The sequence below is a fragment of the Alosa alosa genome, chromosome 23, assembly GCF_017589495.1.
Source record: "Alosa alosa isolate M-15738 ecotype Scorff River chromosome 23, AALO_Geno_1.1, whole genome shotgun sequence".
Taxonomy (NCBI): Eukaryota; Metazoa; Chordata; class Actinopteri; order Clupeiformes; family Clupeidae; genus Alosa; species Alosa alosa.
The window spans coordinates 22,031,290-22,056,541 of NC_063211.1; the positions used below are offsets into that span (position 1 = coordinate 22,031,290).

At 44.6% G+C, this 25,252-nt stretch overlaps 1 protein-coding gene across 1 annotated transcript in view; it reads left to right on the forward strand.

The window, feature by feature from the left end:
- LOC125288458 (transmembrane protein 131-like) overlaps nt 1-17,523 on the forward strand; it is a 43,722-nt gene extending 26,199 nt beyond the window's left edge. The window contains exons 26-41 of the mRNA XM_048234846.1: nt 569-720; nt 2,420-2,562; nt 2,983-3,169; nt 3,415-3,600; nt 6,082-6,240; nt 6,646-7,076; nt 7,323-7,522; nt 11,562-11,707; nt 11,788-11,915; nt 12,286-12,447; nt 13,307-13,496; nt 13,982-14,103; nt 14,615-14,708; nt 15,367-15,470; nt 15,722-15,885; nt 16,259-17,523. Of these exons, the coding sequence (XP_048090803.1) occupies nt 569-720; nt 2,420-2,562; nt 2,983-3,169; nt 3,415-3,600; nt 6,082-6,240; nt 6,646-7,076; nt 7,323-7,522; nt 11,562-11,707; nt 11,788-11,915; nt 12,286-12,447; nt 13,307-13,496; nt 13,982-14,103; nt 14,615-14,708; nt 15,367-15,470; nt 15,722-15,885; nt 16,259-16,567 (2,877 nt within the window). The 3' untranslated portion in view covers nt 16,568-17,523. The remainder of the gene's footprint in view (nt 1-568; nt 721-2,419; nt 2,563-2,982; nt 3,170-3,414; nt 3,601-6,081; nt 6,241-6,645; nt 7,077-7,322; nt 7,523-11,561; nt 11,708-11,787; nt 11,916-12,285; nt 12,448-13,306; nt 13,497-13,981; nt 14,104-14,614; nt 14,709-15,366; nt 15,471-15,721; nt 15,886-16,258) is intronic.
- Nucleotides 17,524-25,252: the final 7,729 nt, after the last annotated feature.

Genomic DNA, 25,252 nt, shown 5'->3' on the forward strand with positions numbered 1-25,252 from the left:
TGTGTGTGTGTGTGTGTGTGTGTGTGAGCATGCATCAGTGAATATGCTACCAGGGACCTCACTTTGTCTCCGTTTTCATTTCCTTGAAAAGCCATTTGAATACTGCATGAGGCCCACACAGGCATGGGTCTGAAATAGTATCTCATTTCCCCAGAAGTCCCGCTCCCTTTCTTCCTTTTTTGTCTCAAACTCAAAAGTAGAGGCGTGTTTTCTCCTGAAACTCGAAAGTGGTAGCATGGTATGCGTCTTGGAATGCTGGCATGTGTTTGCCTGAAGACATGCCAGCATTTTTTTTTCCCCTTTCTCTCCACTGTACAGCACTGTACTTTCTATTCACTTTGCAGCACTGCCATTTGCAGGTTGCTGTTTGTAAATGTAGATCCCACGCAAATCCATGTACGGTATTGGGATAGAGAGCCTGTTTGTTTATTTATTTATTTTTATGTGTGTGTTTTGTTTATCAGATGGCAGAAAATCCTTCAGAGCCTGAGACTTTCTTAAAGAAAACTCCCTCTTGGGTGTTAATTTCCGAGGAGTACAAGTGATTTCTGTGATTTGTGCTTTTCAGAGCTCTCTGACGAGAACCAGCAGCGGCTTCACAGAGGGGCAAACTCGGCCGTTTGTTTACAACCTGCACCTCCTCCCAGGAGAAGCCAAAAGCTTCTCGGTGAAATTCAGCCCCATCAGTAACCACACACTGACCTCCTTACTCCTCATCAGGTACACAGCACGGCACTCTTCCATTGATTTCCAGTCTATTGGATATAGTACCGCATGTGGTTTAAAACTATATATATTACAAGAGAGCCGGGTCGACACTAGCTGGTTTGCTAACATGCTGGTTTGCAATCTAACGTTACCTGGGCAACGCAACATAGGCATTTTTGTGTTTGTGACTTTGTATCGGTTGTTTCTTCCCACTTGGCTGATGTCTCTTGGTCATTTTTAAACGTTTTAAATTAAAATTGCTCCATATACCACCTTTAAATATGGCACACTATTTTTTGCTTTTACAGTAGATTCAAAATAGCAAACAAACACTGGCACAAACTTCATTTAAAACCAGTGGTACATTTTATGCTTAGATTTGCAAACTAATCATGGGTTTGGCCTGGAGGGTTGGGGAAATGTTTGTTTCCTTCATGCCCTGTGGCTTGGCAATGCCTCAGGGATATTTTAGTCTGAGATAATTGGCTGAACGTGAATTTATTTTTGGGGGTCCACAGAAGCGAGTTTGTTTCATCCATTTGTAATTTTCTCCAGGCCAAGGCGTTTATCCCACTCATAAACGAGCAGAAAACTCCCAGAGAAGCTGTAGCCTATGGCCTGTGGGCCCCCCCTCTCCACTCGTCCCAGAGTGCTTTTGCTGTGCCTAGGGTACATGTGGAGAGTGGTCACGGCGCAGTTGCAGCAGTGGATTAGTGCCTTATCTAATAAAGCTGTCCTGTCTGCCCATGTGAGCAAAGCCATCACTAGAGTAAATGCATGCAGAGGTCAGGAGGGTCTGCTGGACCGCAGTCAAGAAGACTCCCTTTTTATGACTTAGCCTGCCCTGGCAGGGCCAATAAGAGATGACCTTTTAGATTTTGAGATGAGCTCGTATTTCTTCTGCAGATCATACGTGAAATATATTAGATATATCAGTGGTTAGTTATTATCGAGATCCATCAAGATTTCACAGAAATTGACCCGACCAAAGTAATTCCAGGCTTTCTTGGAAATGCATTAAAAACAAATAATGAATAAATAAAATAAATATCATGAGTCATGACCCTCTGCAGACCTCTAGTTTACACAGCTGCGAAACTCACAGACTTGTTTATGGTTTGGCTCAGCACAGGACCCCACACCCTAATCATTTCATCTTCCAGTGAATCTGACTCCAATGGCTGACGCACGGAAGGCGCTTTCAGGGTGAAATGTGGTTATGGGCACTGATGTAAATGCTAGCTGGGTTGTAAACTTCTCTCTGGCCTTTCTGACTCTGTTAAGCCATGGGCTAAGAAGTCTGGGACTCCTTTTCATCACGGAAAAAGTATACAATTTATTGTTGCTGAAACAATATTACTTTGAAATATGCTTATGGGCACCCTTGCAAACTTACAAAAGCTATTCGTTTTTAATTGTAATAACATCATTTGTAATAAATGTTAATAATAATCAGTCACCATTTAGATGCTTTTTATGCATCTTAATTTATTTTATTTTTTTCTGTTCTCTAATTGATAATGATTAATAATGTATTTATTTATTTGTGTATTGTGGTGTTGTGTGCATTTCTCCCTGTTTGTATGTTGGAGTGGTGCCAGTTCCTGGCTCTGGAGAACGTGTCTACAACCAGGGATATTATAAAGCTTTTCTTCACACGTGCACCTTGTGACCAACCTCCATTTTCATTGTGTGTGCGTTTTTCTTCCAGGAACAACTTGACGGTGGTGGACTTCTTGCTGGTGCATGGCCAGGGCACCTACGAGAGCCTGAAGATGGCGGGCAAGCCCCCTGGACCAGGCAGCTCCCTACGCTTCAAACTGACCGAGGCACTCCTGAGGGACTGCTCAGAGAGTGAGTATGAGCTGAGGGTCCTGTGGGTCAGCAGTGAGGTCGGGCCACCCAGTGGTGTGGCCACCAGGGCACCAGAGACGGCCACTCGGACACTCGCCAGGGGGAAAGGACTTCTGATGGGTGCATTGTGCCATATGTTTATATTATGTATGTATGTATGTATGTATGTATGTATGTATGTGTGTATATATATATATATATATATATATATAATGTTATGCTATATGCTGGAAATGTAAAATGCACACAGCATTGAGCAATGTAATGTGAGTGTTTTGCATTGCTTGGAAATCCACAATTCGCTGTGATAAAGTGTGTTTAGTAAAATGTTGACACTGATGGTTTGTTTCCTGTATTTTCAGTCATGAATATTGTCTGGTTTTCTTTTCTTTCTTTTCCCCCCTTTGTGGCCTTTGTCAGAAGTGAAGCTGAAAGAGCCCAACTTCAGCCTAAGAAGATCCTTTAAAGTTGAGAACACAGGCCGGCTGCCCCTGCACATCAAAGCCATGGAGATCAACGGCTACGCCTGCGAAGGCTACGGCTTCAAAGTCGTCAACTGTCAAGAGTTTGTGCTCAATCCAAACGTGTCCAAAGACATTGTTATAATGTGAGTGGCTTTGTGCAGACATCTCTACTTGTTATTAGTCAGATTTATATAGTGTATCAAATTAAATCTTTTTATGTAGTGCCTTGTGTGCAGTGTGCAACCAAGCAAAAAGCAAAGAGAAATGTAATCATCAAAAAACAGAACTGGCAGTGTAGACATACCAGTAGATAAATGTAGAACCACTGTAGCGTTCACACAAAATTAGATTTTATGTATAAGGGTTATTGACTGTGTGTGTCTTTCAGGTTCACGCCAGACTTCACAGCGTCGCGTATTATTCGCGAGCTGCGGCTGGTGTCAGCGGGCGGCTCGTCGTTTGCCTTCGTGCTGAACGCCTCACTGCCCTACCACCTGCTGGCGTCGTGCGCTGAGGCCCTGCCCCGGCCCTCCTGGGAGCTGGAGCTCTATGTCATCATCTCCATCATCATGAGGTGCCAAGGGCGTGTGTGTGTGTGTGTGTGTTTGTGTGTACATGGCATAATGCAGTATTCGCCTGAAACTACACAAAAAAAAGACTTGCACATGAATAGGAGAATACGGCCTATAGTCTGTAGTCAGCTGTAAAATCAAACATCTTTACCGATAGTAACTTTTAGCATCTTGAACTTAAACATGCAATGCATTAGGACATTTAAAGTTGCATAACATCACGCCGACATCATGTCCTTCACAATGAGGTAAAAAATGCAGTCAAAGCTTTTGGTCAAACTTGGTGTCATCAATCACTGTGTTTAAATCCTGATCCAGTATGTTTAATGAGGTCACAGCACAGTCAGCATCAGAACTTGCAGGGATAAAATTAAATTTGCATAAAATATCAGATTAGTATGTTTTCAGCTCTCGGCCAATGCGGTCAACCAAGGGAACCACATAACAGAATTGTCATGACCCAGTGCCTGCCCCCAATGTCCACAGCTTCGCATCACTGGCGTAGGGATCCATATGAATCTGGTCTTGTTGTGGTCCAACAGTGATTAGAAACAGTCGGGCTCACTGAGTACACGCGTAGTCTCAGTCTACTCCATCTACCCATGTCCTTGATTGCCTAGCCTTTCTGCCCCCCCACACCCCACCCCCATCCCCAACACACACACACTTACATCATCACTGTCATCACTTCACATACATACAGCACTCCTCTACATACTTTGCACACTGCCCCCACATACACAGCACATTGTCTTCAGGATCTTCTCCAACACACATCCTCTACATACTTACAGCACCATTGCCCCACCTACCCACACACACACACACTACACACAGTCACTGCTCCCTATCTTCAGCACCCCCAACACACACACTTACATCACATACATACTAGCGACACTGCTTGCACAGTGCCCCCACATACTTGCTGCACACCCTGCCCCCACATACACACACATTGTCTTCAGGATCTCTCCAACACACACATCCTCCACATACTTACAGCACACTGCCCCCACCCACCCACCACACACACACACCACACACACAGTCACTGCTCCACCCCCCACACACACATCTTCACTGTCATCCACTCACATACATTACATACAATTACTCCCCTGTTTGCATAGTAAGTCCCTGACCCCCCAACACACACACACTTACATCATCACTGTCATCCACCTCCACATACATACGGCCTGACACTGCTTGCTACAGTAAGCCTCCTCTACATACTTGCTGCACACTGCCCCCCACATACACAGCACATTGTCTTCCAGGATCTTCTCCAACACACATCCTCTACATACTTACAGCACACTGCCCCACCTACCCACCCTACACACACACACACACACACACAGTCACTGCTCCACTCCCCTCCACCCACACACATCTTCACTGTCATCACTCACATACATTACATGCAGTACTCTGCTTGCAATGAAGCAGTCCCTGCCCCCCCTACATACACAGCACATTATTTCATCAGGGAAGCTTCTCCAACACACATCCCCAACATACTTACAGCACACTGCCCCCCAATACACAACACATTTGTCTCATGAGGAAGCTTCTCCAACACACATATTGCACACTGCCCTCTCCCCACATACACAGCACACTATCCCATCTCCCTGTCATCCCCAACACACACACAAGACCCTGGCATTTGGGTTAGCCCCTTGAGCCGTGGATCTGCCCAAGGTTTCTTCCTTGGTAGGGAGTTTTCCTTGCCCTGTTGCTCTTGGGTGCTCCTTGTTGGTGCCCCCACCCAATCCCAATCCTCCCCCACCTTTTTATGCAGCCCCTTGCCACTTAATCTACTAAACCCCTCTTCTACTGCACTTTTACCCCCCATTAATGCACAAATAGGCTGACACCAGACATAATTTCACTGCATTTCTTACTTCCAGTAACTATATGCATGTGACAATAAACTTCCTTGTATCCTTGTATCCTAGTCAGTGTTGGAGATGTAGCAGAATGTCAGGCTCCTTTCAGTGTCCATCAGTGTGCATCGTCTCCAATGGCAACCAATCCCTCTGCCCGCAGTGGTTGTCCGTATATGCATGCATGCATAGTTACGCCCGTTGCAACTCAGTGTTTATGCCATATCTCCCAATGAGTTACAAGGATCTTCATCAAGTCTGACATGCTTTGCCGCTATTAGAGCTCAATGAACTGATAAACTGCACAAGGTCAGGGTGAATCAGTGTGGCTCAGGCCAAGTCATACATAATTCCAGGCAATTTTAACATTGCTTCAGAAACATGGACGAGCTCAAATATCCACTAACTTTCACCAGAAACAAATCGTGCTCAAATATCAATAACCTTTGCCAGAATTGCTTACTTCACCTTTGATATCCATCACATGTGTGTGCATCGTCCATGTTGGAACCAGTTCAGAAAATCTGTAATGGCATCTGTTCAGATAAAATGTTTAAACTATATTGCTGTTGTGTGTGTTCTCTGCAGCTCCATGTTTCTGCTGGTGCTGGTCACAGCTTACCTTGAAGCGTTGGGGATCTGGGAGCCGTTTAAGAGACGCCTGTCCTTCGAGGGATCCAACTCCACCATGGAAACGGGGCGACCTTTTGACCTCAGGGAAATAGTGCGAATTCATAACGATTCAAAGTAAGTTGGGTCTGGGAATTTTTTTACATTTTTTTTTTTGGATCTGGATTACGTAATTAAAAAAAAAAAAAATCTAGAATCATTATTTTTTTTCCTTGTGCTCTCAACATCTGTAGTGAATTTGAGACATGCTGAAAGCCTCTGCCATATCAGCCTCCAGAGGCGGGGTGTTTCACAAAAGATTAAATGTTTTTTCTTTTGAAATAGTGACCCGCTCTCACCTGTATCCCTATTAACATGGTGTGTCAGAGCTTCAAGCTAGTTTCTGTTAAACATATTAAACTGAAGCAATGGTGGAAAAATGTAGTTATGATAGTAGTAGTTTTATAGTTGTAATTGGTTATCTAAATTGGTTTTATAGTTGTAATTGGTTATTTAAATCTGTTCTAAATCTGTTCTCAACAGCACAAGTGATAACAGCAGCGACAGTAACCACTCCTCACGGGGAGGTGCGTACAGCAACAGGCCAGGTGGGAGACAAAACACGGCCCCGTCCCACCACAACAACAGCAACGGCCACCTGGATCGGCTCTCCAAAGGGGGCCCAAGCAGAGCAGCTATGCAGACCATCCCCAGCACACACAGCCCCACGGCCCTGCCAATCAACCGCAAGGGAGGCCGCGGCTCCAGAGCCCAGAATCAGTCCCAACAGAACCAGAACCAGAGTCAGAGCCAAGCGCACCAGGAGGGCAGCCAGCGCCGCTGCTCGGACGACTCTGACTACAGCAGCTTAGTGGAGACGATGGACCGAGACCTGGACCGACCCGAGTCCCCAGTCACCACAGAGGTGTTCCAGGAGCAGGCCACGTCATTAGCACAGGCCACACACAGCAAAGGTAGGCTCACGACTGTGGCTACGTATCTGTGACCGTACATTTTATCAATTATTTTAGTTATTTTTTAATTAAGGTTTTTTTGATAGGTCATGCTTTTTCAGTAGGCCTGTAGTTGTATATTTCTTGTTTGACCTCTGAATCTTGAATTCAAGCCCAAAGGAGCCATTGGGTTCATAGCTTTAAGTTTGAACATTTGATGTACTCCAGAGTACTCACTCCAGCCGTGCCAACCCTCTGTTTCCTCAGCCTCGCAGCCTAAGGGGAAAGCCCAGCAGCAGCAGCAGCAACAGAAGAAGTCGAAGGCCCAGAAGAAGCGTGAGGAGAAGGAGAAGAGGACCAAGAGCAAGCCTCAGGCAGAGGAGGAGCTGAAGCTGGTGGACAACGACGACAGCTCCTCCACTACCACCGAGGCCTCCAACCCCGACGTTGAGGCCGGTGTCAAAGATGTACGTCCACCCAGCTATGTCTTTTAAAAACCTGTTACAAACCTGTTCTAAGCCAGTTAAGAAACTGTTGACCTGTTGAGTTTGAGGTGGAGGGAAATGTCAGCCACTGAAGGTCCCCAGACACTTACAGGCTGTTGACATCTGGGGAATGCCTGGGGGGTATTCCATCAACCTCGCTAAAGGCCAAACCTGGCTTATTTCGATAAGTCTCGCTAATTTTATTGAGAATTCCGTTCCATTAATGAGGTTAACGTGAATCCCAGCTTGGTAACCATGGGAATTTATGCCACAGAACTAACCTGCTCCGTAGCAGGTTAACTTTCAAGCTAAATTAAGCTGAAACAATCAGTCGGAAAACGAGTCCAAAAAGATGGTTCCGTCAACCTGTGCTCTCGTCACCTGTAGCCTACAACTTTAAAAATAGAAGTAGGCCTATAGAAATGTTTTTTTCCGACAGTGCACCAAGCATGGATTTACACATTCACTACCTCCAAAGAATGTATGGAGATTATAACGATTAAACATGTTTTAACTTCACATGCGTGTGGTTCTAGGAATCGTGCTACTCTAAGGCCACTTACTTTTCGTGGTGGTGTAACGTGCAGCAGACGGTATAGGAAAGGAATTACATTCTTAGCGTGTTCGCGAGGTTTGGCCTTCCCATACAAAGTATTAAGGCTACAATATTTATCACCTTGATATTGGCATTTTTAGTTATAATCTTTGATGAAAGACATATGTCTACTGCTGATAAAGGGTCATGCACATTTGGTAGGCTGTTCAGTGATATATATATATATATATATATATATATATATATATATATATATATATCTCTGATGCAAGCCAAAGGATAATTATTCTGTAGCCTAGGCAGCTAATAATTAAAACTGCTTCATGTGTCGACGATTGTTCATGAATGTCAAATCAACTGTGTGCTACACAGATCAAAAACTAGGCATAAATTGAATTGAAAGCCATTGCATTTCAGATTGTTTTAAAAGTATGCTTTCATTTTTCTCCAATTTCTGTAGGCAATCTATTTTTTTTCTCTCGATGTTCTTTCGACTTTCGATGAAAATCCTGTAGATGGCGCTTGCCTATCGAACAGAAATCATCTAGTATTGTCTTAATTTTACGACATATATCGTCTTTTCGTCAATCTACTGTTTTGGTCTACTTTTCTACCTCGTGCCGTCTCACAACTTCAGGACTGCTTTGAAACAACAGACTGGGATATCTTCAAAACAGTTGCCACCCACAACAACCACATTGACATTGAGGAATACACAGACACTGTGACCTCCTACATCACCAAATGCATCGATGATGTTACAGAAATAAAACACATCACCACTCGGGCCAACCAGAAGCCATGGCTGACAGGAGACGTCCACAGACTGCTGAGGGCCAGAGACAAAGCCTTCAGAGCTGGAGATGTAGCTGGCCTAAGAACAGCGAGGGCTAACCTGTCCCAGGGCATCAGGAAGGCAAAAAAGGATTACACAGACAAAATAACAACACACTTCAAAGACAGCAGAGATGCACAGAGCCTATGGCAGGGCATACAGGCCATCACTGACTACAAGCCTGCGCCACGGGCTGTGAGAACAACACCCTCTCTGCTAAATGACCTGAACAGTTTTTTCGCCCGTTTTGAAGCACAAAATGACACTCACCCACAGAAAACCCCACGACCAACCCCTGTACCTGTCCTCTGCCAGCGTGAAGAGGACACTAGCCACCATTAACCCACGCAAAGCAGCAGGCCCAGACAACATACCAGGACGAGTGTTAAAGGACTGTGCAGAAGAGCTGAAGGATGTTTTTACAGACATTTTCAACACCTCTCTGGAGCAAGCAGTCATCCCATCACTTTTCAAAACTGCCACCATCATACCCGTGCCAAAGAAATCATCACCATCATGCTTCAATGACTACCGTCCTGTAGCACTCACGCCCATAATCATGAAGTGCTTCGAACGGCTAGTCATGTCACACATCAAAGCCACCTACCCCCACCCTGGACCCCTTCCAGTTTGCATACCCGAGCCAAACGATCCATGGAGGATGCAATCTGCTCTGCCCTCCATCCAGCCCTCACCCACTTAGACAATAAAGGCTCATATGTGAGAATGCTGTTCATAGACTTCAGTTCAGCATTCAATACCATAATACCACAACAACTCATCAGCAAACTGGACAAGCTAGGATTCAGTACCTCCCTCTGCAACTGGCTGCTGGACTTCCTGTTGCAGAGACCACAAGCAGTACGCGGTCGGGACAACACCTCAAGCCCTCTGACCCTGAGCACGGGGGGGCCCTCAAGGGTGTGTGCTCAGCCCCCTGCTCTTCACACTGCTAACACATGACTGTACAACCACTCACAGCTCCAACCATCTGGTGAAGTTTATGGACGACACAACACTGGTGGGCCTCATCACTAAGGGCGATGAGGCTCACTACAGAGAAGAAGTAGACCTGCTGGCTAAATGGTGCACAGACAACAACCTCCTGCTAAATGTCAGCAAGACCAAGGAGATTGTTGTCAACTTTCAGAGAGGCCACAAACAACTGCCACCACTGTCCATCGACGGAGATGCTGTGGAGAGAGTGAGCAGCACAACATTTCTGGGGGTGCACATCAGCTTAACGACCTCTCCTGGACCACCAACACAGCATCACTGGCTAAGAAAGCCCAGCAGCCTCTACTTCTTGCGCCAAATTGAAGAAGGCAAGTGCCACGCCTCCCGTCATGACTACATTCTACAGAGGGACCATCGAGAGCATCGTCTCCAGCAGCATCACAGTGTGGGGCGGAAGCTGCACAGATCAGAACAGGAAGACCCTCCAGCGCACTGTTAACACAGCTAAGAGGATCATTGGAGCACCACTCCCCCTCCCTGCAGGACATTTACACCACCACTCACCCAAAGCACTAATGATTGTCAAGGATACAACCCACCCTGCACACAAACTGTTCAGCCTCCTGCCCTCTGGAAAGCGGTACAGGAGCCTCCATCCCCCGCACCACCAGACTGGCAAGTAGCTTCATCCACCAAGCAATCAGGATGCTGAACACTCTACCCACTCTCCCATCACTGACAGCCCCCACCACCAGCCAGCCAGGAACCTAGGAAACTAGGATCCTGTCTACCCTAACCCCCAACACCGCCCTGTGGAACTGCACTGTGACTGCAAGAGCCTAACGTGTTGCTGCTTCACATCAAGCCTGATATACTTGAAATTACTGCATACTGCATATCAATGTAAATATACAGGTCACACAAGCACAAGTTTAAACTTCATGTAACTGTTAAGACTATATAAATATACAACACAACTACCTCTTTTTTTTTTTTTTTATATATATGTCCTATATTTCTATTTTGATACATACATGTTCTATATTTCAGTCTTGCACTTTAATTTAATGTTTATTGTCTATGGCTATGTCTATAGTATGTCTATGTCTGTATTTAAAGTATGTCTATGTCTGCATGCGAAAGTAAGAAACGAAATTTCAATTCTTTGTATGACCAGTGCATGTAAAGAAATTGACAATAAAAGCCGACTTGACTTGACTTGACTTGACTTGTGCACGAGCAGAGATGAAGCTGAACTAAACCTCGCTTGAATAAACAACGCCAAGATGCCGCTAACTTGAGTTAATGAAACGGCTTCAGCCCCAAGTGAAAGTCTACGCTAGTTCAAGCCAGGCTATTTCTGTTAAGCGCCGCCTTTATTTGCGAGGTTGATGGAATACCCCCCTGCCTGGTGTGGTCAGGTGTCTGCATTAGTGGAACTCATTCTTGACATTCAGACATTTGTCTGTCAAGCTGTGTGCTAATCCAGTCGTTTAATTCATCTGTCCTGTTCATTGCGCTGACATGATCTATGCCCAATAAGAAGACATGACTTGCCATCTCCCATTTTTATCTATCTAGCTTCCATCCACTTTAGTCCAGACACCTGATTATTCCTCTGTTTTTTCAGCCTTACAGTTCAGCCAACATACAATTTTGTTGTGTCCACACAGGAGCCAGTGAATAATAAAAAAGGCCGGTCAGCACCAGTCGCGTTGGAGAAAGAGAAAGAGGAAGCCCCTGAGCCCCAGTCTAAACCCCAAAACAAGAAAGCGGCCAACACAAAACAGCCAGAGCCCCCAACAGACACAAAAACCAGGTGAGATATCACTGTTCCAATGAAAGCAGAACTGGCCTGCGATGCTAGCTGTTTCCTCATTTTTCTTTCTGCTCTTCCAGTTCATTAGAGCTGCCATACGTGACCCCTCTGGAAACCAAACAGCGCAAAAAGTTCCCAACAAAGAATTTGATGCAGCAGGCTTTAGCCAATACGCCCAAACCAAGACCAGCTTCAAAAGCAGCAACAGGTCAGTGACCGATTCTGTTTTTGCCCTCACATTAGTTCTCAAATGCTGCTTCACTGACACTTTTGGTTCACTTGAACTGTTTTTCTCCTTACAGTCCTTTCATGGTGTGCAAACACAATTGGAATGTGTACACAGTGCTGGCTATGCAACTGCAAAACAAACAATAATGGCTTCTTGTTCAGCCAATTAACAGCTTTCTTCAGGAGCACAAAGCGGTGGTTAATCTCAGATACCAACCGCTTTTCCAGGTCTGAATCAGGGGACACGGCTTTAAAGATGGCTAAATTCCCTGACTAGATCTCAGACGCACTTTAAGTCGATGAGCAAACCCTGATAATGACCTCTGCTCTGGATCTGCTTTACCCACCAGCAACAGAAGAGAAGTTGTCAGAGTTCCGCTCGTCTCCCCTGGGCAAGATACTGTCCTGCAGCCCTGTCCAGGACCTGGTCACCAGCAGCGGTTCAGAGGGCGAAAAGGACACCTCGCCCCCTCCAGAGTGGGACTCCGTGCCCCTCCACAAATGCCCTCTGAGTGAGTAACTACCCCACCACAGCTCCGTACACCCACCATCCAAACCTCTACAGTAGCCATCACTGGACCGCACTACGCTAGCCATCAGTGTATGATTCTGCTCTAGTCAACACTACATAACACTGAACTAACGATCACTCCACAACACTACTCCAGTGACCTTGTAAAGATGAAGAAGGCCCGTATCACATCATTATCGTACCCCTGTACACTCATCTCTTAGCTATAATCTGTTTCTCTAATGCGTCTTAAAACTACACGAGAAAAGAAGGGAGAGAAGTTCCAAAGACGACCCCACATGTTTCTTGGACCCCATGGCACTTTTAAACATGCTTATCTTGTATACATCTAGATACATTTTATCAGTCAAATTGAGTTCTGTTAAAATCAGTTTTTCCACACGAAGGAACAAGAAGTACTGAGATAGATAGCAGAAGTTGTTCCCTTTAAAGGTTTGGGTTAGATGTTGAGGTCTTATCTTGAGATAGATAAACTCCAAATGAAATTACTCTTAAAGCACTGATTCTCTATAGAGGCACAGACACTCTTCAAATGTAAGCCCTCCCTGTGATCTCTGTTGCTTTAAAGGGCATGGATACATGTAATACCAGTTTCCACCACTATGATCGAGCACTACCTCTTCTACCTTGTGATGAGTGTGAAAAGGTTACATTCCAAAAAAGTGAAAGATTTAAGAATTCTGATGTATGTGATGTATCTGCAGAGATCCGAGATATTCTGTAGAACATTCATTCTAAACACAGACACTGGTGTGACGTAACCCTGTCTCCTTCTGTGCCCCCTCACACACACACACACACACACACACACACACACACACACACACACACACACACAGCTGTGGACAGCCTGCAGCAGATCTCAATGCAGACCCTGAACGCAGACCCCTTCCTTAAGCGCTCCAGTGGAAGTGGCCCGTCCTCGATGGGGCCGGTGCCGTCCGCCCGGACCTCCTGCTCGTCACCTCCCCCCTCCTCCCCCAGCCTGACTCCCAGAGGCACCTACAGCAGCGTGCTCAACACCAGCAGGTAATGACGGACCGGCCGGTGATGCATCAACGCTGCTCATCGGTATTTTAATGACCATCATGTGTAATGATCAAACTCATTCATCACTGCCGATGCCATGAGTTACACCTACACACGTTTATCACTGTCTTCAAGAATAAGGCAGAGCGTTAGGGTTGTTTTAGGACATGTTTGAGCATGCCTGTTGGCAGCCACTCTGAGTAGTGAAAGGCGATTCAAAACGAGTCAGAAAAGTCGAGACAGGACCAATCGTCAAAATTTCGGTGTCCACCACTCTAGTTCATCCAAAACAAACAGAAAAGGGACTTGAAGTACTAAATACCGGAATTTTCCGCCCAGGAAAATCTCAGGAAGTCTCAGGATCTCTTCATATTCCAGTCCACCACACCATACCATACCACCACACGCTTCACTTTGTCACCAAACAGAACGTGGAAAGTAATTTACTCAGTAGTTCATGAAGTTTTCCCTCTTTGTGACTGCAGTGAGACTGGCTCCAAGGGCTCCACTGGAGCGAAGAATAAGCTCACCAAGTCCGTCTCTCTGCCGGGACAGAACGGCAATCCCACATTCGCTGCAGTGGCGGCCGGCTATGACAAAAGCCCAGGTGAGTGAGGGAACCCTATGGCACTGTGTCTGCAGCACATTTGAATCAAGTAATAATTCAATCAAATCACATGTGGTGTACCGGTAATGCCTTTTGTGGTGGTCATATTCGAAGAGCTTACCGTGCTTATGCTGATAAGCATTGTTTGTATGGGTGTGTATTTTTATGATCAAGTAGTTTACTGTTCTTGTGTTCTGATAAGGAACTGATCAAATCGACTCACTGGGGTGCTTGTGTTTGTTTTAGGTGTGGCTTTGGTTATGAAAGGTATCATATTAGCTTTTGTTTTAGGTGTGCAAATAACATAACATGCAGTGTGTTTGTTTAGCCATATACACACAAAAGGGTTCGGTGCTTCGGTGTTCAGTACTTTATTAACATGAAGTAGTGAGAAACGTAATTTCGATCTCTTTGTATGTCTGGAACATGTGAAGAAATTGACAATAAAGCTGACTTTGACTTATGTGTGTGTGTGTGTGTGTGTGTGTTGTGTGCACGTGTGCTTTGTCAGGTGGCAGCAGTCTAGCCAAAGCTGCCGTCAGCAGAGCGGACACTCTGGGCAAGGTGTCCCACACCACCTCTGTGGACAGTGATGGATCGGACAGGTAAGGCCCAGCATAACGCCTCCATCAGCAGATCATCGCGCCCCTACAAGGCATTTTGCCACAGCCTAACACACAGGGATGCTAAGTTGACCTCCAGAGAGTTTATTTGAAGGATTGGCTAACATGGTTATGCATGTGTCGCCACTGGAAGGTGTCAGCCCAACCTGTGATGCCAGCATGGGCACAAGTTATTTTGTCTTGCCACTTTTCACTCTCTGTTTAAAGCCTTACTCACTTAATTACTTAATTGAGAGAGAACTTGTAAACCCAAAATAAGTATTTATTCTGGGCTCTTTCGAGTTTGTCACTCCACAAAGGTGTCAAATGGACAAATCTGAATGAAAAACACTGCCGAGTATATTAAATTAGGTGCTGCCATAATTGGCAGTCTCAAATACTGTGGTCAGGTCTGCTGCATGAAGTTGAAGCCAGGCCCAATCAGGGTTAAGGTCTGGCATCTCTCAACTGTCCAATCACATATTTGTTCCAACCATTCCCTAACCCAGCTGATTGCAATGTGCACAACTCTCCGTCCAGATAGATGAGTTAATCATGCTATGTTGGTGAATGGGGACATTTTTAAATGACACCTGTGTATATTTTGTTGTGTATTCTGTGCCGTCATGTTGCCCCTGTGTTGTCATGTTCCTGTGTGCAGCACTGGGCTGTGGAGTCCCATTGGTAACGCCAGCAGTCCAACCTTCAGTCCAGCCAATTCCTTCTCTGCGTTTGGGCCCAGCAACACCTTCAATCTGTCTGGAGGTAACCACACAGAATCTCCTTAGCCTTGATAGTTGCTTGTGTAGAGTAAAAGAATATTTTATGTATTTATTTTTTTGCCAATCAATATTTCTCAATGCATTTATTATTAATGTTAATAGATGTTGTCATTCAGTTACATACAAGTGAGTGAGCGGCAGTATGCCCATAAAATACTAATGGTATCAGCTTTATTGATTCTTAGGACGATATGATGGAAAAAATAATATAAATATTTAATTATGTCGGAGCAGTCTTCAGTGGGATGACGACCCCCAAGAGCAGCGAGCCGCCCCAGAGCTGGTCCGAGTTCGGCTGCTCCTCGCCCTCGTACTGGGCGGCTGCCCCCGGCACTCCTACCGACCCGCTCCACTCCTGGCCCAGCAGCTCCGGATCTGGACCCACCACTCCAACCACGGTACCGACCACTTGCTCACTGACCATAAGCTCTCTGATAGATCACTATATAAAAAGAGAGCTGTGCTTTGCTGTGAAGCGGACACGCCACTTCCCAGTGTACTGCCTCATTATTATACATGAGGTGTTTTGTTGTGCCTTTTGGCATTCATGTATTAATTGGATTTGATGTGGTAATAATGTAGGGACTTCTGGCCTCTCCTCCCATATTTGCCCTTTCTCACAGTCTTCAATGGAGCAAGGAAGTCCGCTGTAGGCTTTCAATAGATAATGTGATCTTTAATGACCATCCAAAGAGTGCATCTTTCATCATGAGGTACTATCGTTGATCACCCCTGCGTGCCTTAACTCAGTCTCTGCCCCTCCCTCTCTAGTCCATCCTCGGCAACAGCAGCCTGTGGTCCACCAGCGTCCCCTTCAGTCCCTCCATCTGGTCCACCAGTGGAGACACCTTCCCGCCGCCTTCCGCCGCCCCGACCTCGCCCATCTCGGACCTCATCGGCCCCGCCACCGACAGCGGCTGCACCTCACCCACGCTGGGTGCCGTGGGCAGTGCCGTTGGCCACGGCGGGGTGTCCCCCGTGGAGTTGAGCCGCACCTACAACCCCTGGAGCATGTGGCGGCCCACCCTGACGCGCCGCAGCTCCGAGCCCTGGCCCAACCCCCCCGACGCAGGCAACTAAGAGGCACGACACCACCTGGAGCCTCCAGGACTCTAGAGGGCGACAGCTAAGCTGAGGTGGTTTAGGTGAAAAGCCTGCCCTGTGTTGTCAAATGCAAAATCATGGTTATGGCGGAGAGCTCAGCAAACTGGACAGGCTTTGCCAACCACCTCAACCAGTGGATCCCCTCCAGAGTCTTTTGGAGCATGTAGTGTCTTGAGGTAATTTATGGGAACCCAATGCGGGGGGAGAGGGAAATGGGATTTTTGTTTTGGTTTCTTCTCTCACACAGTTCAGGCCTTAAAGCCAAACTTGTTTTTAAAAACAAATGTTTCATTTGAGGCCCAGTCAATATTAGTGAACATGACATGCTGCTGCATTTATTTTATAAATTCTCAGTTTTATCACCTGGACAACAAGAAAAGGTTAAGAAATAAAAAGCCCCATTGTGGCTGTTTGCCATTTTGTTATATGGCGTTGTGGCAGAATTGGGAACCAGTTGTTCCTAACTGTTGTATTGAAATGAGCACTTTCATGAAGCCCCTATACTGAGGGGGAAAAAAAAGAGGAATTTTTTTCTGTTTTGCGAGGAAGTTGTAAATGGTTAATGTGCAATAGGAATGTAAAATGGGAAAACCTGCAATCTGAGTAAGAAAATAGACAAAAGAGAAGCCCGGAAATCATTGCCACGCAGATTTAAATTTAACAGTCAATGTGGTTTCCTCCACCATGACTTTTGGTTCTTGGTTTTTAAGTTTCAAAATTGGGGGAAAATGTTTTACGTGAAATTTTATCCTTTTTTAAGCAGGAAGGATTGGCAGAATGTCTATCTTATTTGTTTTTTATTTGTTTTTTTATTTTGAGAAGTTGTGGTTATTGGATTTTGAGGCTGGATTAAAAGCGTCAGTTTTTTTTTTTTTCTGTCAGGATCAAAATGTGATCACTTCCCAAGTCAAGAATAAAACCACATGGCAGAACACCTGGTGCTGTGCTTGATTTTACTGAAGATCCCCCCCGAACACACTGGCACACACACACATACATGCGCACACACACACACACACATATATGCACACAAACGCAGCCTCGCACAATCTGAAATCGTTTACAACTGGAGCCCCTATAGTTAAGTCAAGTTGATTTAAATAGCGCATTTCATACACAGAGGTCATTCAATGTGCTTTACATAAACAAAAGCAAACCGGAATAGCTGATAAAATCATAGAAGGGCAATAGTTAAAGAGTACATAAAAAGTAAAGAATGAAAAAAATTATAATAACAAAACATAAAACACACAAGGTAATAGTACATAAAAAGTAAAGAATAAACTAAACTAGAAAATGTAATGCCAGAGGAATTACAATAGTGGATGGAAAGCTGCTGGCTTAATGTTGGTAGGGAGATTCCTGAAAAAAAAATTGAATCACTTAATCTTTGAGTTCATACAAACCCTCGTACCAAAAACCTTGTGTGTCAAAGCGTTCTTGAGATATAACACTCAAGGTGTTTTTCACATTGACATTTGACCTCTAACTAGTGCTGGGCGGTATGACCAAAAATGTATATCACGGTATTTTTCAAAATTCTTACGGTTTCACGGTATATGACGGTATTTTTTTTTCATGCATAATCAGATGTTCACAGCATTTTCTACAGGTTGAGAGAGGAATTGCTGCAGTACATTGACTAAGGATGGTCTATTTTACTGTCATGATGTAGAATAACTCCACACTAGTGGTAATGATGTTTTGCATGGCCCCAGAAAATGATGCTGTTTACAAAGAGCCACTCATGATTCTAATGAAGAATCTAATCAGAATGCAAAGACATTATTGCAGTCAAAATACAGAACTTTTACTGTGCAAATTTCACAAACATCTTATATAACCAATGAAACTTATAAAACCAATACAAAAAGTAGTGCAACTTGCAATAATTATACTTTTTTGAAAATTATACAATTTAAAATAAAACCTCTCTGCTAATATGCTTACTCTGTCAAATAGGCCTATCAGAAACATGCCTTATTGTTATTGTGTGGTTTGCATGACGTTAGTGGTAGGCTAACGTTAACTTCATGTGGATGTAGATGTCTTGTTAGCCTGCCATGAGCTTCGGTTCGGTTCGCTAGACAAAACATTAACAAAAAAGTTTGTTTTGGTGCACTGATGACAGTCAGGATCATTTCTAACTAGCCAGCTAGAATTGCTCAGTTCATGTCTATAACATGCTTTACTTGCTACCTGGATAATTTCAGCGAATATTCTTAAGGTGAGATGAATGATAAGATCATTAAACTTCACTGTGTTCGGTGGGTTGCTAACTAACGACATCACCTACTAGCCAGGTAGTTACAGCTGTTGAACAATCTCAATAGAATTTCCGTGACGGTAAATCCCTTTCAACGCAGTATCATTTAACGTACACTAAAGAAACAATTGAAGGTATTCTGTGCAACACCCTTAAATAAACCCCTTACCTAAGGATAAATTAAGCCTTAAGCGTCATCCTTCAGGGGAAAAACTTAAGGTGTTTTGTGTTTACCCTCACTATGCCTACCTCGCAGTCGCACCATGCCTGCGTGTGAAAAAAGTCCCGTCTGAAACACTGTCGCGCGGCGCAGCGTTCCAAACGTTGTGTAGCCTAATCAAATACACCGGTATGGTGTATGGTATATTAAAAATTCATATCATAACGAAAATATACACCGGTTTACGGTGTGAACCGGTATACCGCCCAGCACTACCTCCAACATCAATTCACTTCATCTTTGAGTCCATACAAACACTCATACCAAATTTCAGGCATGTATGTCAAGGCATTTTTGAGATTTCGCACTCTGAGTATTCATGGACTTGACCTTTGACCTCCAACATCAACTCACTTAATCTTTGAGTCCATACAAACGCTTGTACCAAATTTGAAGCATAAGCCGTTCTGGAGCTATAATGTGCTAAGAATGAGATTTGGCTGTGACTTTTATTTTGACAGACGGGAAACACTTAAACAGGATCTGTAGTTTTAGAGAGCGCCAGATTGTATGCATTAGAAGCTGAGACAATTTGATTCACAGGTGACACCTGTGCCAGTGTTCTGATTAGCCCGGGAACTTCTCTGGGAGCTTAAAGGTGCGATTTGTAGGATTGTTACCGAACGTTCTGTAGGCCAAAATCAAAACACTGGTGAACGTTCTCAAGACTACCAGACGCGAGCCTCTTCTGGGTTGCCAGATGTAATGAAGACTTAGCTAACGTTAGTTGACCTGCAGCTGCTTTAACGTTTCTCCAACCATGACCCAGCTACACATTACGGAAACAGTGAAAACAAAAAATACCTCTCTAACCAACCTAACATATTTAGCTGAAGTTTAGCCTAGGCTACCTGTCGGAGAAATATGGCCAGCTCTGCGTCAGACTTGATATTCTTCGTTTGACGAAGACGTCACCATCTCAGGAAGCTCCTCCGATGTCCACTTAATTTGTTTTAATGTTTTAATTTTGGAAATTTGCCTGCCTCTCGTAGGCGTTCATGACTACAACTGACAGCTGTTGACAGTTGGCCTTTGCTAATTTGGCAACACAAATAGGAGGACGCGTTAGCCCATTATTAATACGCTATTCTAGAATGAATCGTTCAAAACATAAACGAAAACTAGAAAATGTAATTTTGAGGAAATTACCAGTGCATGAAAATATAAATATACTGTATATTAACATAAAATGCAAAACAAACTTATTTGGAAACAGTTGGCAGGAGTCATAGTTGATAACAACTGACAGTTGAAATGTCTAAACAGTTAAATAGTTGAGTAGTTCAAATAGTTAAATTATTTAATAGTAAATTATTGTAGTGAGGACATTTATTTTGAAACAGTTGTGGGCAGAGGAAATAGGAACAGAATCTGTAGTCTTAATAGAGCCAGATTGTATGCTTAAAGCCTGAGACAGAGTATATAGTTTAAAAGTTGAAATTAGTGTAATGGATGTTGATAGACAGAAAGTTGAATGGATGTTGATAGGCAGATTGTTTAATGGATGTTGGTGGATAGTTTAATGGGTGGATGAGTGAATGGTTTGAAGAGGATGAATGGATAGAAAGTTGGATGGAATGTGCCTTATATCCTTGTAGAATGGAGAGACACAGAGAGAGTTGGCCTAGTTAAGCAGAAAGCAGTTGATACAGGTGCAATCAGTTTAACTGGCCCTTTGATGGGTCCTAGTAGTGAGCAGCTGGAAGTTGATACAGGTGCAAATCAAGTTAATTAGCCCATTGTGATGTCATCAGCCCATGTTAAGTCTATGGGGAAAAATAAGCTTGTTTTTTATTAATATCTCAAAAAGTATAAAGTTTACAAAAGTGAAAAATACATTCCCCCACGTGTCCTTTTTCAAGACCCACGTTACAAAGTTTGAACTAAGTTTCTACGTTAAACGGTTAAAGCTGAATTAGATGCAGAAATTTGGTGGGAAGAAGAAGAAGAAGAAGACTTCGGATAACAGAACAGTGCATTTTCATGCACTGTAATCACTCATTTTTTTCATGGGTTTTACGGGTTAGAGTAATGTTGTCAAATAAGCTATTACTTCAATTCATCGTGTTTCCTTACTCTCTGACAACATATGGTGATCATTTTTGGAATGGTTACAGTTTATTTTCCATTATTTCCTACATACTGGACCTTTAAAGAGTGCAGCTGGCTTTAGGCCATTATGACATCATAGCCATACAAGTCTATGGGGGAAAAATGAGCTGTTTGACATTTTTAATCTCCTATTTCTCAAAAAGTATAAACTTTTAAGAAAATCTGAAAAAGTCACTCTTTTGTTAGTCCAGTGGACAGAAAGGTGAACCCGGAAATGTTGAGTACACCAAAGTTTTATGATGGAAATATATAGTATGGGTTTCCAGCATGCAGAAACTGCCGGATGCTAATTTGCATATGTTGGGCAATTTGTGTAATTTAGCTAATTAGCATAAATTAGCATAATCACCTATATTGATCATATTATAAGAGCTGATTGGCCAAAATGGACCATGTTAGTATGTTTTTAGGGGTTACTGGAGATGCTGAGTCTATATCTGACATTTTCAAGATTCAAAATCACTATTTAAACTTGGTTTGGTCAAGTTTTTACTCATTAAGCTGATTTTGCTGAGTTTTTGGGGGCGATTTAGACGGATTTTTGGAGGATAAAAATGTTCCGTGTTTAGGAATAATTTGGATCCTCAAGTTATTTTTGAATTCCACAATCATTTTGGAAATAGCTACTCACTGGCCCTCTGCTGTGACTCACAATTGAGTAACAAAGGGAAGAACTAGCCTCTACTACTCCTCACTGTTCTCATCCGTTGTCCTGTCGCCATCTTCTCCAGACTCTTCATCCCTGTCCTTCTGCTGTTTTTGCTGTGTAAATATTTTGACACATGTAACATCACTGCCTTTGCAGAAACAATAATTAGTACAGGCCAAGCCTGCAGCTGCACAGCTGCACTTTCCAGATACATGTATACACAGTTTTAACCCAGCTTTGCAGTTAAAGATGTTATCAGCATCTAACAAATCAGGAGGAGCAACAGGACTTGAATCGAGGGTGGGCAAGTTCCTCTCCTTTCTTCATACCTGTCTTCTAACTCCCTCCAAACGCGGTTATATCCACAGCCGGTGGATCAGGACGGTCTGCTGCTTTCCAAAGCAGCACCTGTAGATGGGCACGTTTTCCATGCTTTCCAAAGCAGCACCTGTAGATGGGCACGTTTTCCATGCTTTCCAAAGCAGCACCTGTAGATGGGCACATTTTCCATGCATTCTGTAGGAGACCGTGTCTTCAGTGCTGGAGGAGCCGGGAGTGGGAGACCTCACCGCCAGGGATGAATTACTGCACGGGCCTACCGGGCCTGGCCCAAGGGGTCAGGGGGCCCTGAAGCCTTTGCATGAAATCATTGCCTCAAGTCAAAGTCTGCTTTATTGTCAATTTCTTCACATGCCAAGACATACAAAGAGATCGAAATTATGTTTCTCACTATCCCACGGTGGAGACAAGACATATTTTACCAAATCCAGTCCACAGACAAACATAACATTCAAGTAAACAATAAAAAGTAAATAAGAATACAATGAAGAAATAAGAGCAGCAAAATTGGGTTGAAATTGTGCAATTGTGCATAGACAGTCAATATAATAGTGCAAAGTCAGGCCAATAAATGGCTGAGGTAGTTCTGTTTTACCTAAGTAAGCAAGTGGCATAGTGGTGCAAGTTATGTAAGAGCAGCAGAAGTGTGTTGCGTTTTCAGGACAACAGGACAACAGCAACAAGTTGCAAAGTGTACAAGTGGAGTAATGCAAGGCAGCCATTGTGGGTCCAAAGTCCAGGATGTTATGTAGCTGAGGGTGGAGGGGGGAGAGAGTTCAGCATCCTAACAGCCTGGTGTATGAAGCTGTTGGTGAGTCTGGTGCTGGAGCGCAGGCTTCTGTACCTCTTCCCAGAGGGCAGTGGATCAAACAAATTGTGAGCGGGGTGACTTGCATCACTCATAATTGTGGTCGCCTTGCGGGTGAGGTGGGTGGTGTAGATGTCTTTCAGGGAGGGGAGTGAAGCGCCAATAATCAACACATCAGGATGTAGGCTATGAATCTAATTGAATTTAGTATTGGCCATCCCCAAAATGCACCAGAATACAGGAAATCACATCAAACAAATTAAAACATTTCTGACCCCCAAACCCCCCTTCCACATCTGCGACAATTAATGGGGGGCCCTTAATACATCTGGGCCCAGGGGCCCGAAAGTTCATAATCCGTGCATGCTCACCGCTAGGTGGAGGCCCAAGCAAAAGGATCCGAAGAGAGCCCTTGTAAGGGGTACTAAAAAGCTTACAGAGGCCTTCAGTAGAAGCCGCGGGAGGAGACCAGCCGTCGCCTGGGCCTGGAGGAGTGCTTGCCTGAAGAGGGTCTCGATGCAGTGGCCACTGCGGAGAAAGACTTCACGCGACTGGGAGAGCGGCCTGAGGAAGCGGCCTTGGAAGATGAGGTGGTGACACTGGCCTGGGTGCTGACTTCACCGTGAGAAGACCTGGAGCCCCTGCCCCCGCCGGGCAGCTTTAGGCTGGAGTTGGCGGTGGCCCTGGCTGCGGAGCAGAGCAGAGGTGGAGCGGCAAAGAGGTGGTGCCTTGAGGACGGACGGTTGGCGGAGCCTGTTCGAGTCGGCTTGTTCGCCGGTGCTCTTTAGAAAAATAAGGGCGAAAAAAAAGTTTGTTGTGTGAAATCCGATGACACGAGCCAGAGAGAAGGTCTAGGCCTTGGCGCGATCATGGTGGTGTGGAGCGGCCGGAACAGCGGAGGACAGCTCTGCGATAAGGCAGCAGAGGAGGGACGCCAACGTTGGTAGCTGTAGCCTGATTGCGCAGCGTGGTCCGGCTGCGATGGAACTGACTGGCGAGACGACGGAGTGGAGCATCGGAGGTGCAGTGCCAGTTACGGTGCTCAGCGCCGGGGAGTCTGTGGCAGTGGAGGCTAGGCCCCGCCAGATGTTGGAGGAACGTTGCGGTGGTGCACACTGCGAAAGTGCGACCTGAGGCCGTTCTCTGAAGGGAGCTGGGGACGAGAGGCGACAGACCAGGTGACTGCTAGCACGCCCCGCATTGGGTCGCTGGTGGTTGTGGTTCCCCAGGGTGAGTAGGGCTCTTGCGGTGTGTGCACCCCACCTGCTGTGTGGCAGTACCAGAGACTAATTGTTGGACTGAATGTGGGAACGTCCGCGCCGAGGATGGCAATGGCCTGTTGGGGGAGCTGTGCAACGCCAGCGTGCTGGACTGTGCTTGAGATTCCCACGATGTTTCGCGCTGGGGATTCTGGGAGAACTGAATGATCATCTCAATACCAATGTTTCCCAAAAGGCTTGTCCCAAGGAGAACAGTATTACCTTAAACACACATGAGGAAACTGAACAGTCCAATCAGTAGACTAGGATAAGCTAGCCAACTATGCTACTTTGTTTACAATATTTCCAGGCTTCAACCAGACAGCTGAGTGTGCTGTCATAAATATCAGACATTCAGTATTCTCTCTTTTTATATCAGGATATAAAATAATAGAGATATATTACATTGTAATCCTCTGGTGTTCTAAGGTAGGCTATTGAAATGTCTAGCCCCCCCCTCCAAAAAAAAAAAAGAAAAATCGAGGTTCGTATCAAACCGTGGGTCAAAAATCGTGATACGAATCGAATTGTTAGGTTGGTGTATCGTTACAGCCCTATCCTCCAAAAATCTGTCTAAATTGTACCAAAAAACTCAGCAAAATCAGCCTAATGAGAGTAAAATGTGACCAAACCAAGTTTAAATAGTGATTTTGAATCTTGAAAATGTCAGATATGGACTCAGCATCTCCAGTAACCCCTAAAAACATACTAACATTGTCCATTTTGGCCAAGCAGCTCTTATAATATGATCAATATAGGCTATTATGCTAATTAGCTCAATTACACAAATTGCCCAACATATGCAAATTAGCATCCGCAATTTGTTGCATGCTGGGAACCCATACTACATATTTCCATCATAAAACTTTGGTGTACTCAACATTTCCGGGTCCACAATGGGGCTCTATAGGCTGTCCACCGGACTATGTCCAACTCCAGACCTACAAAACGGTTATTTCAACATGTCTGTACGTTAAGCGGTTAGAGTCGCATTCATTCTTGAAAAGG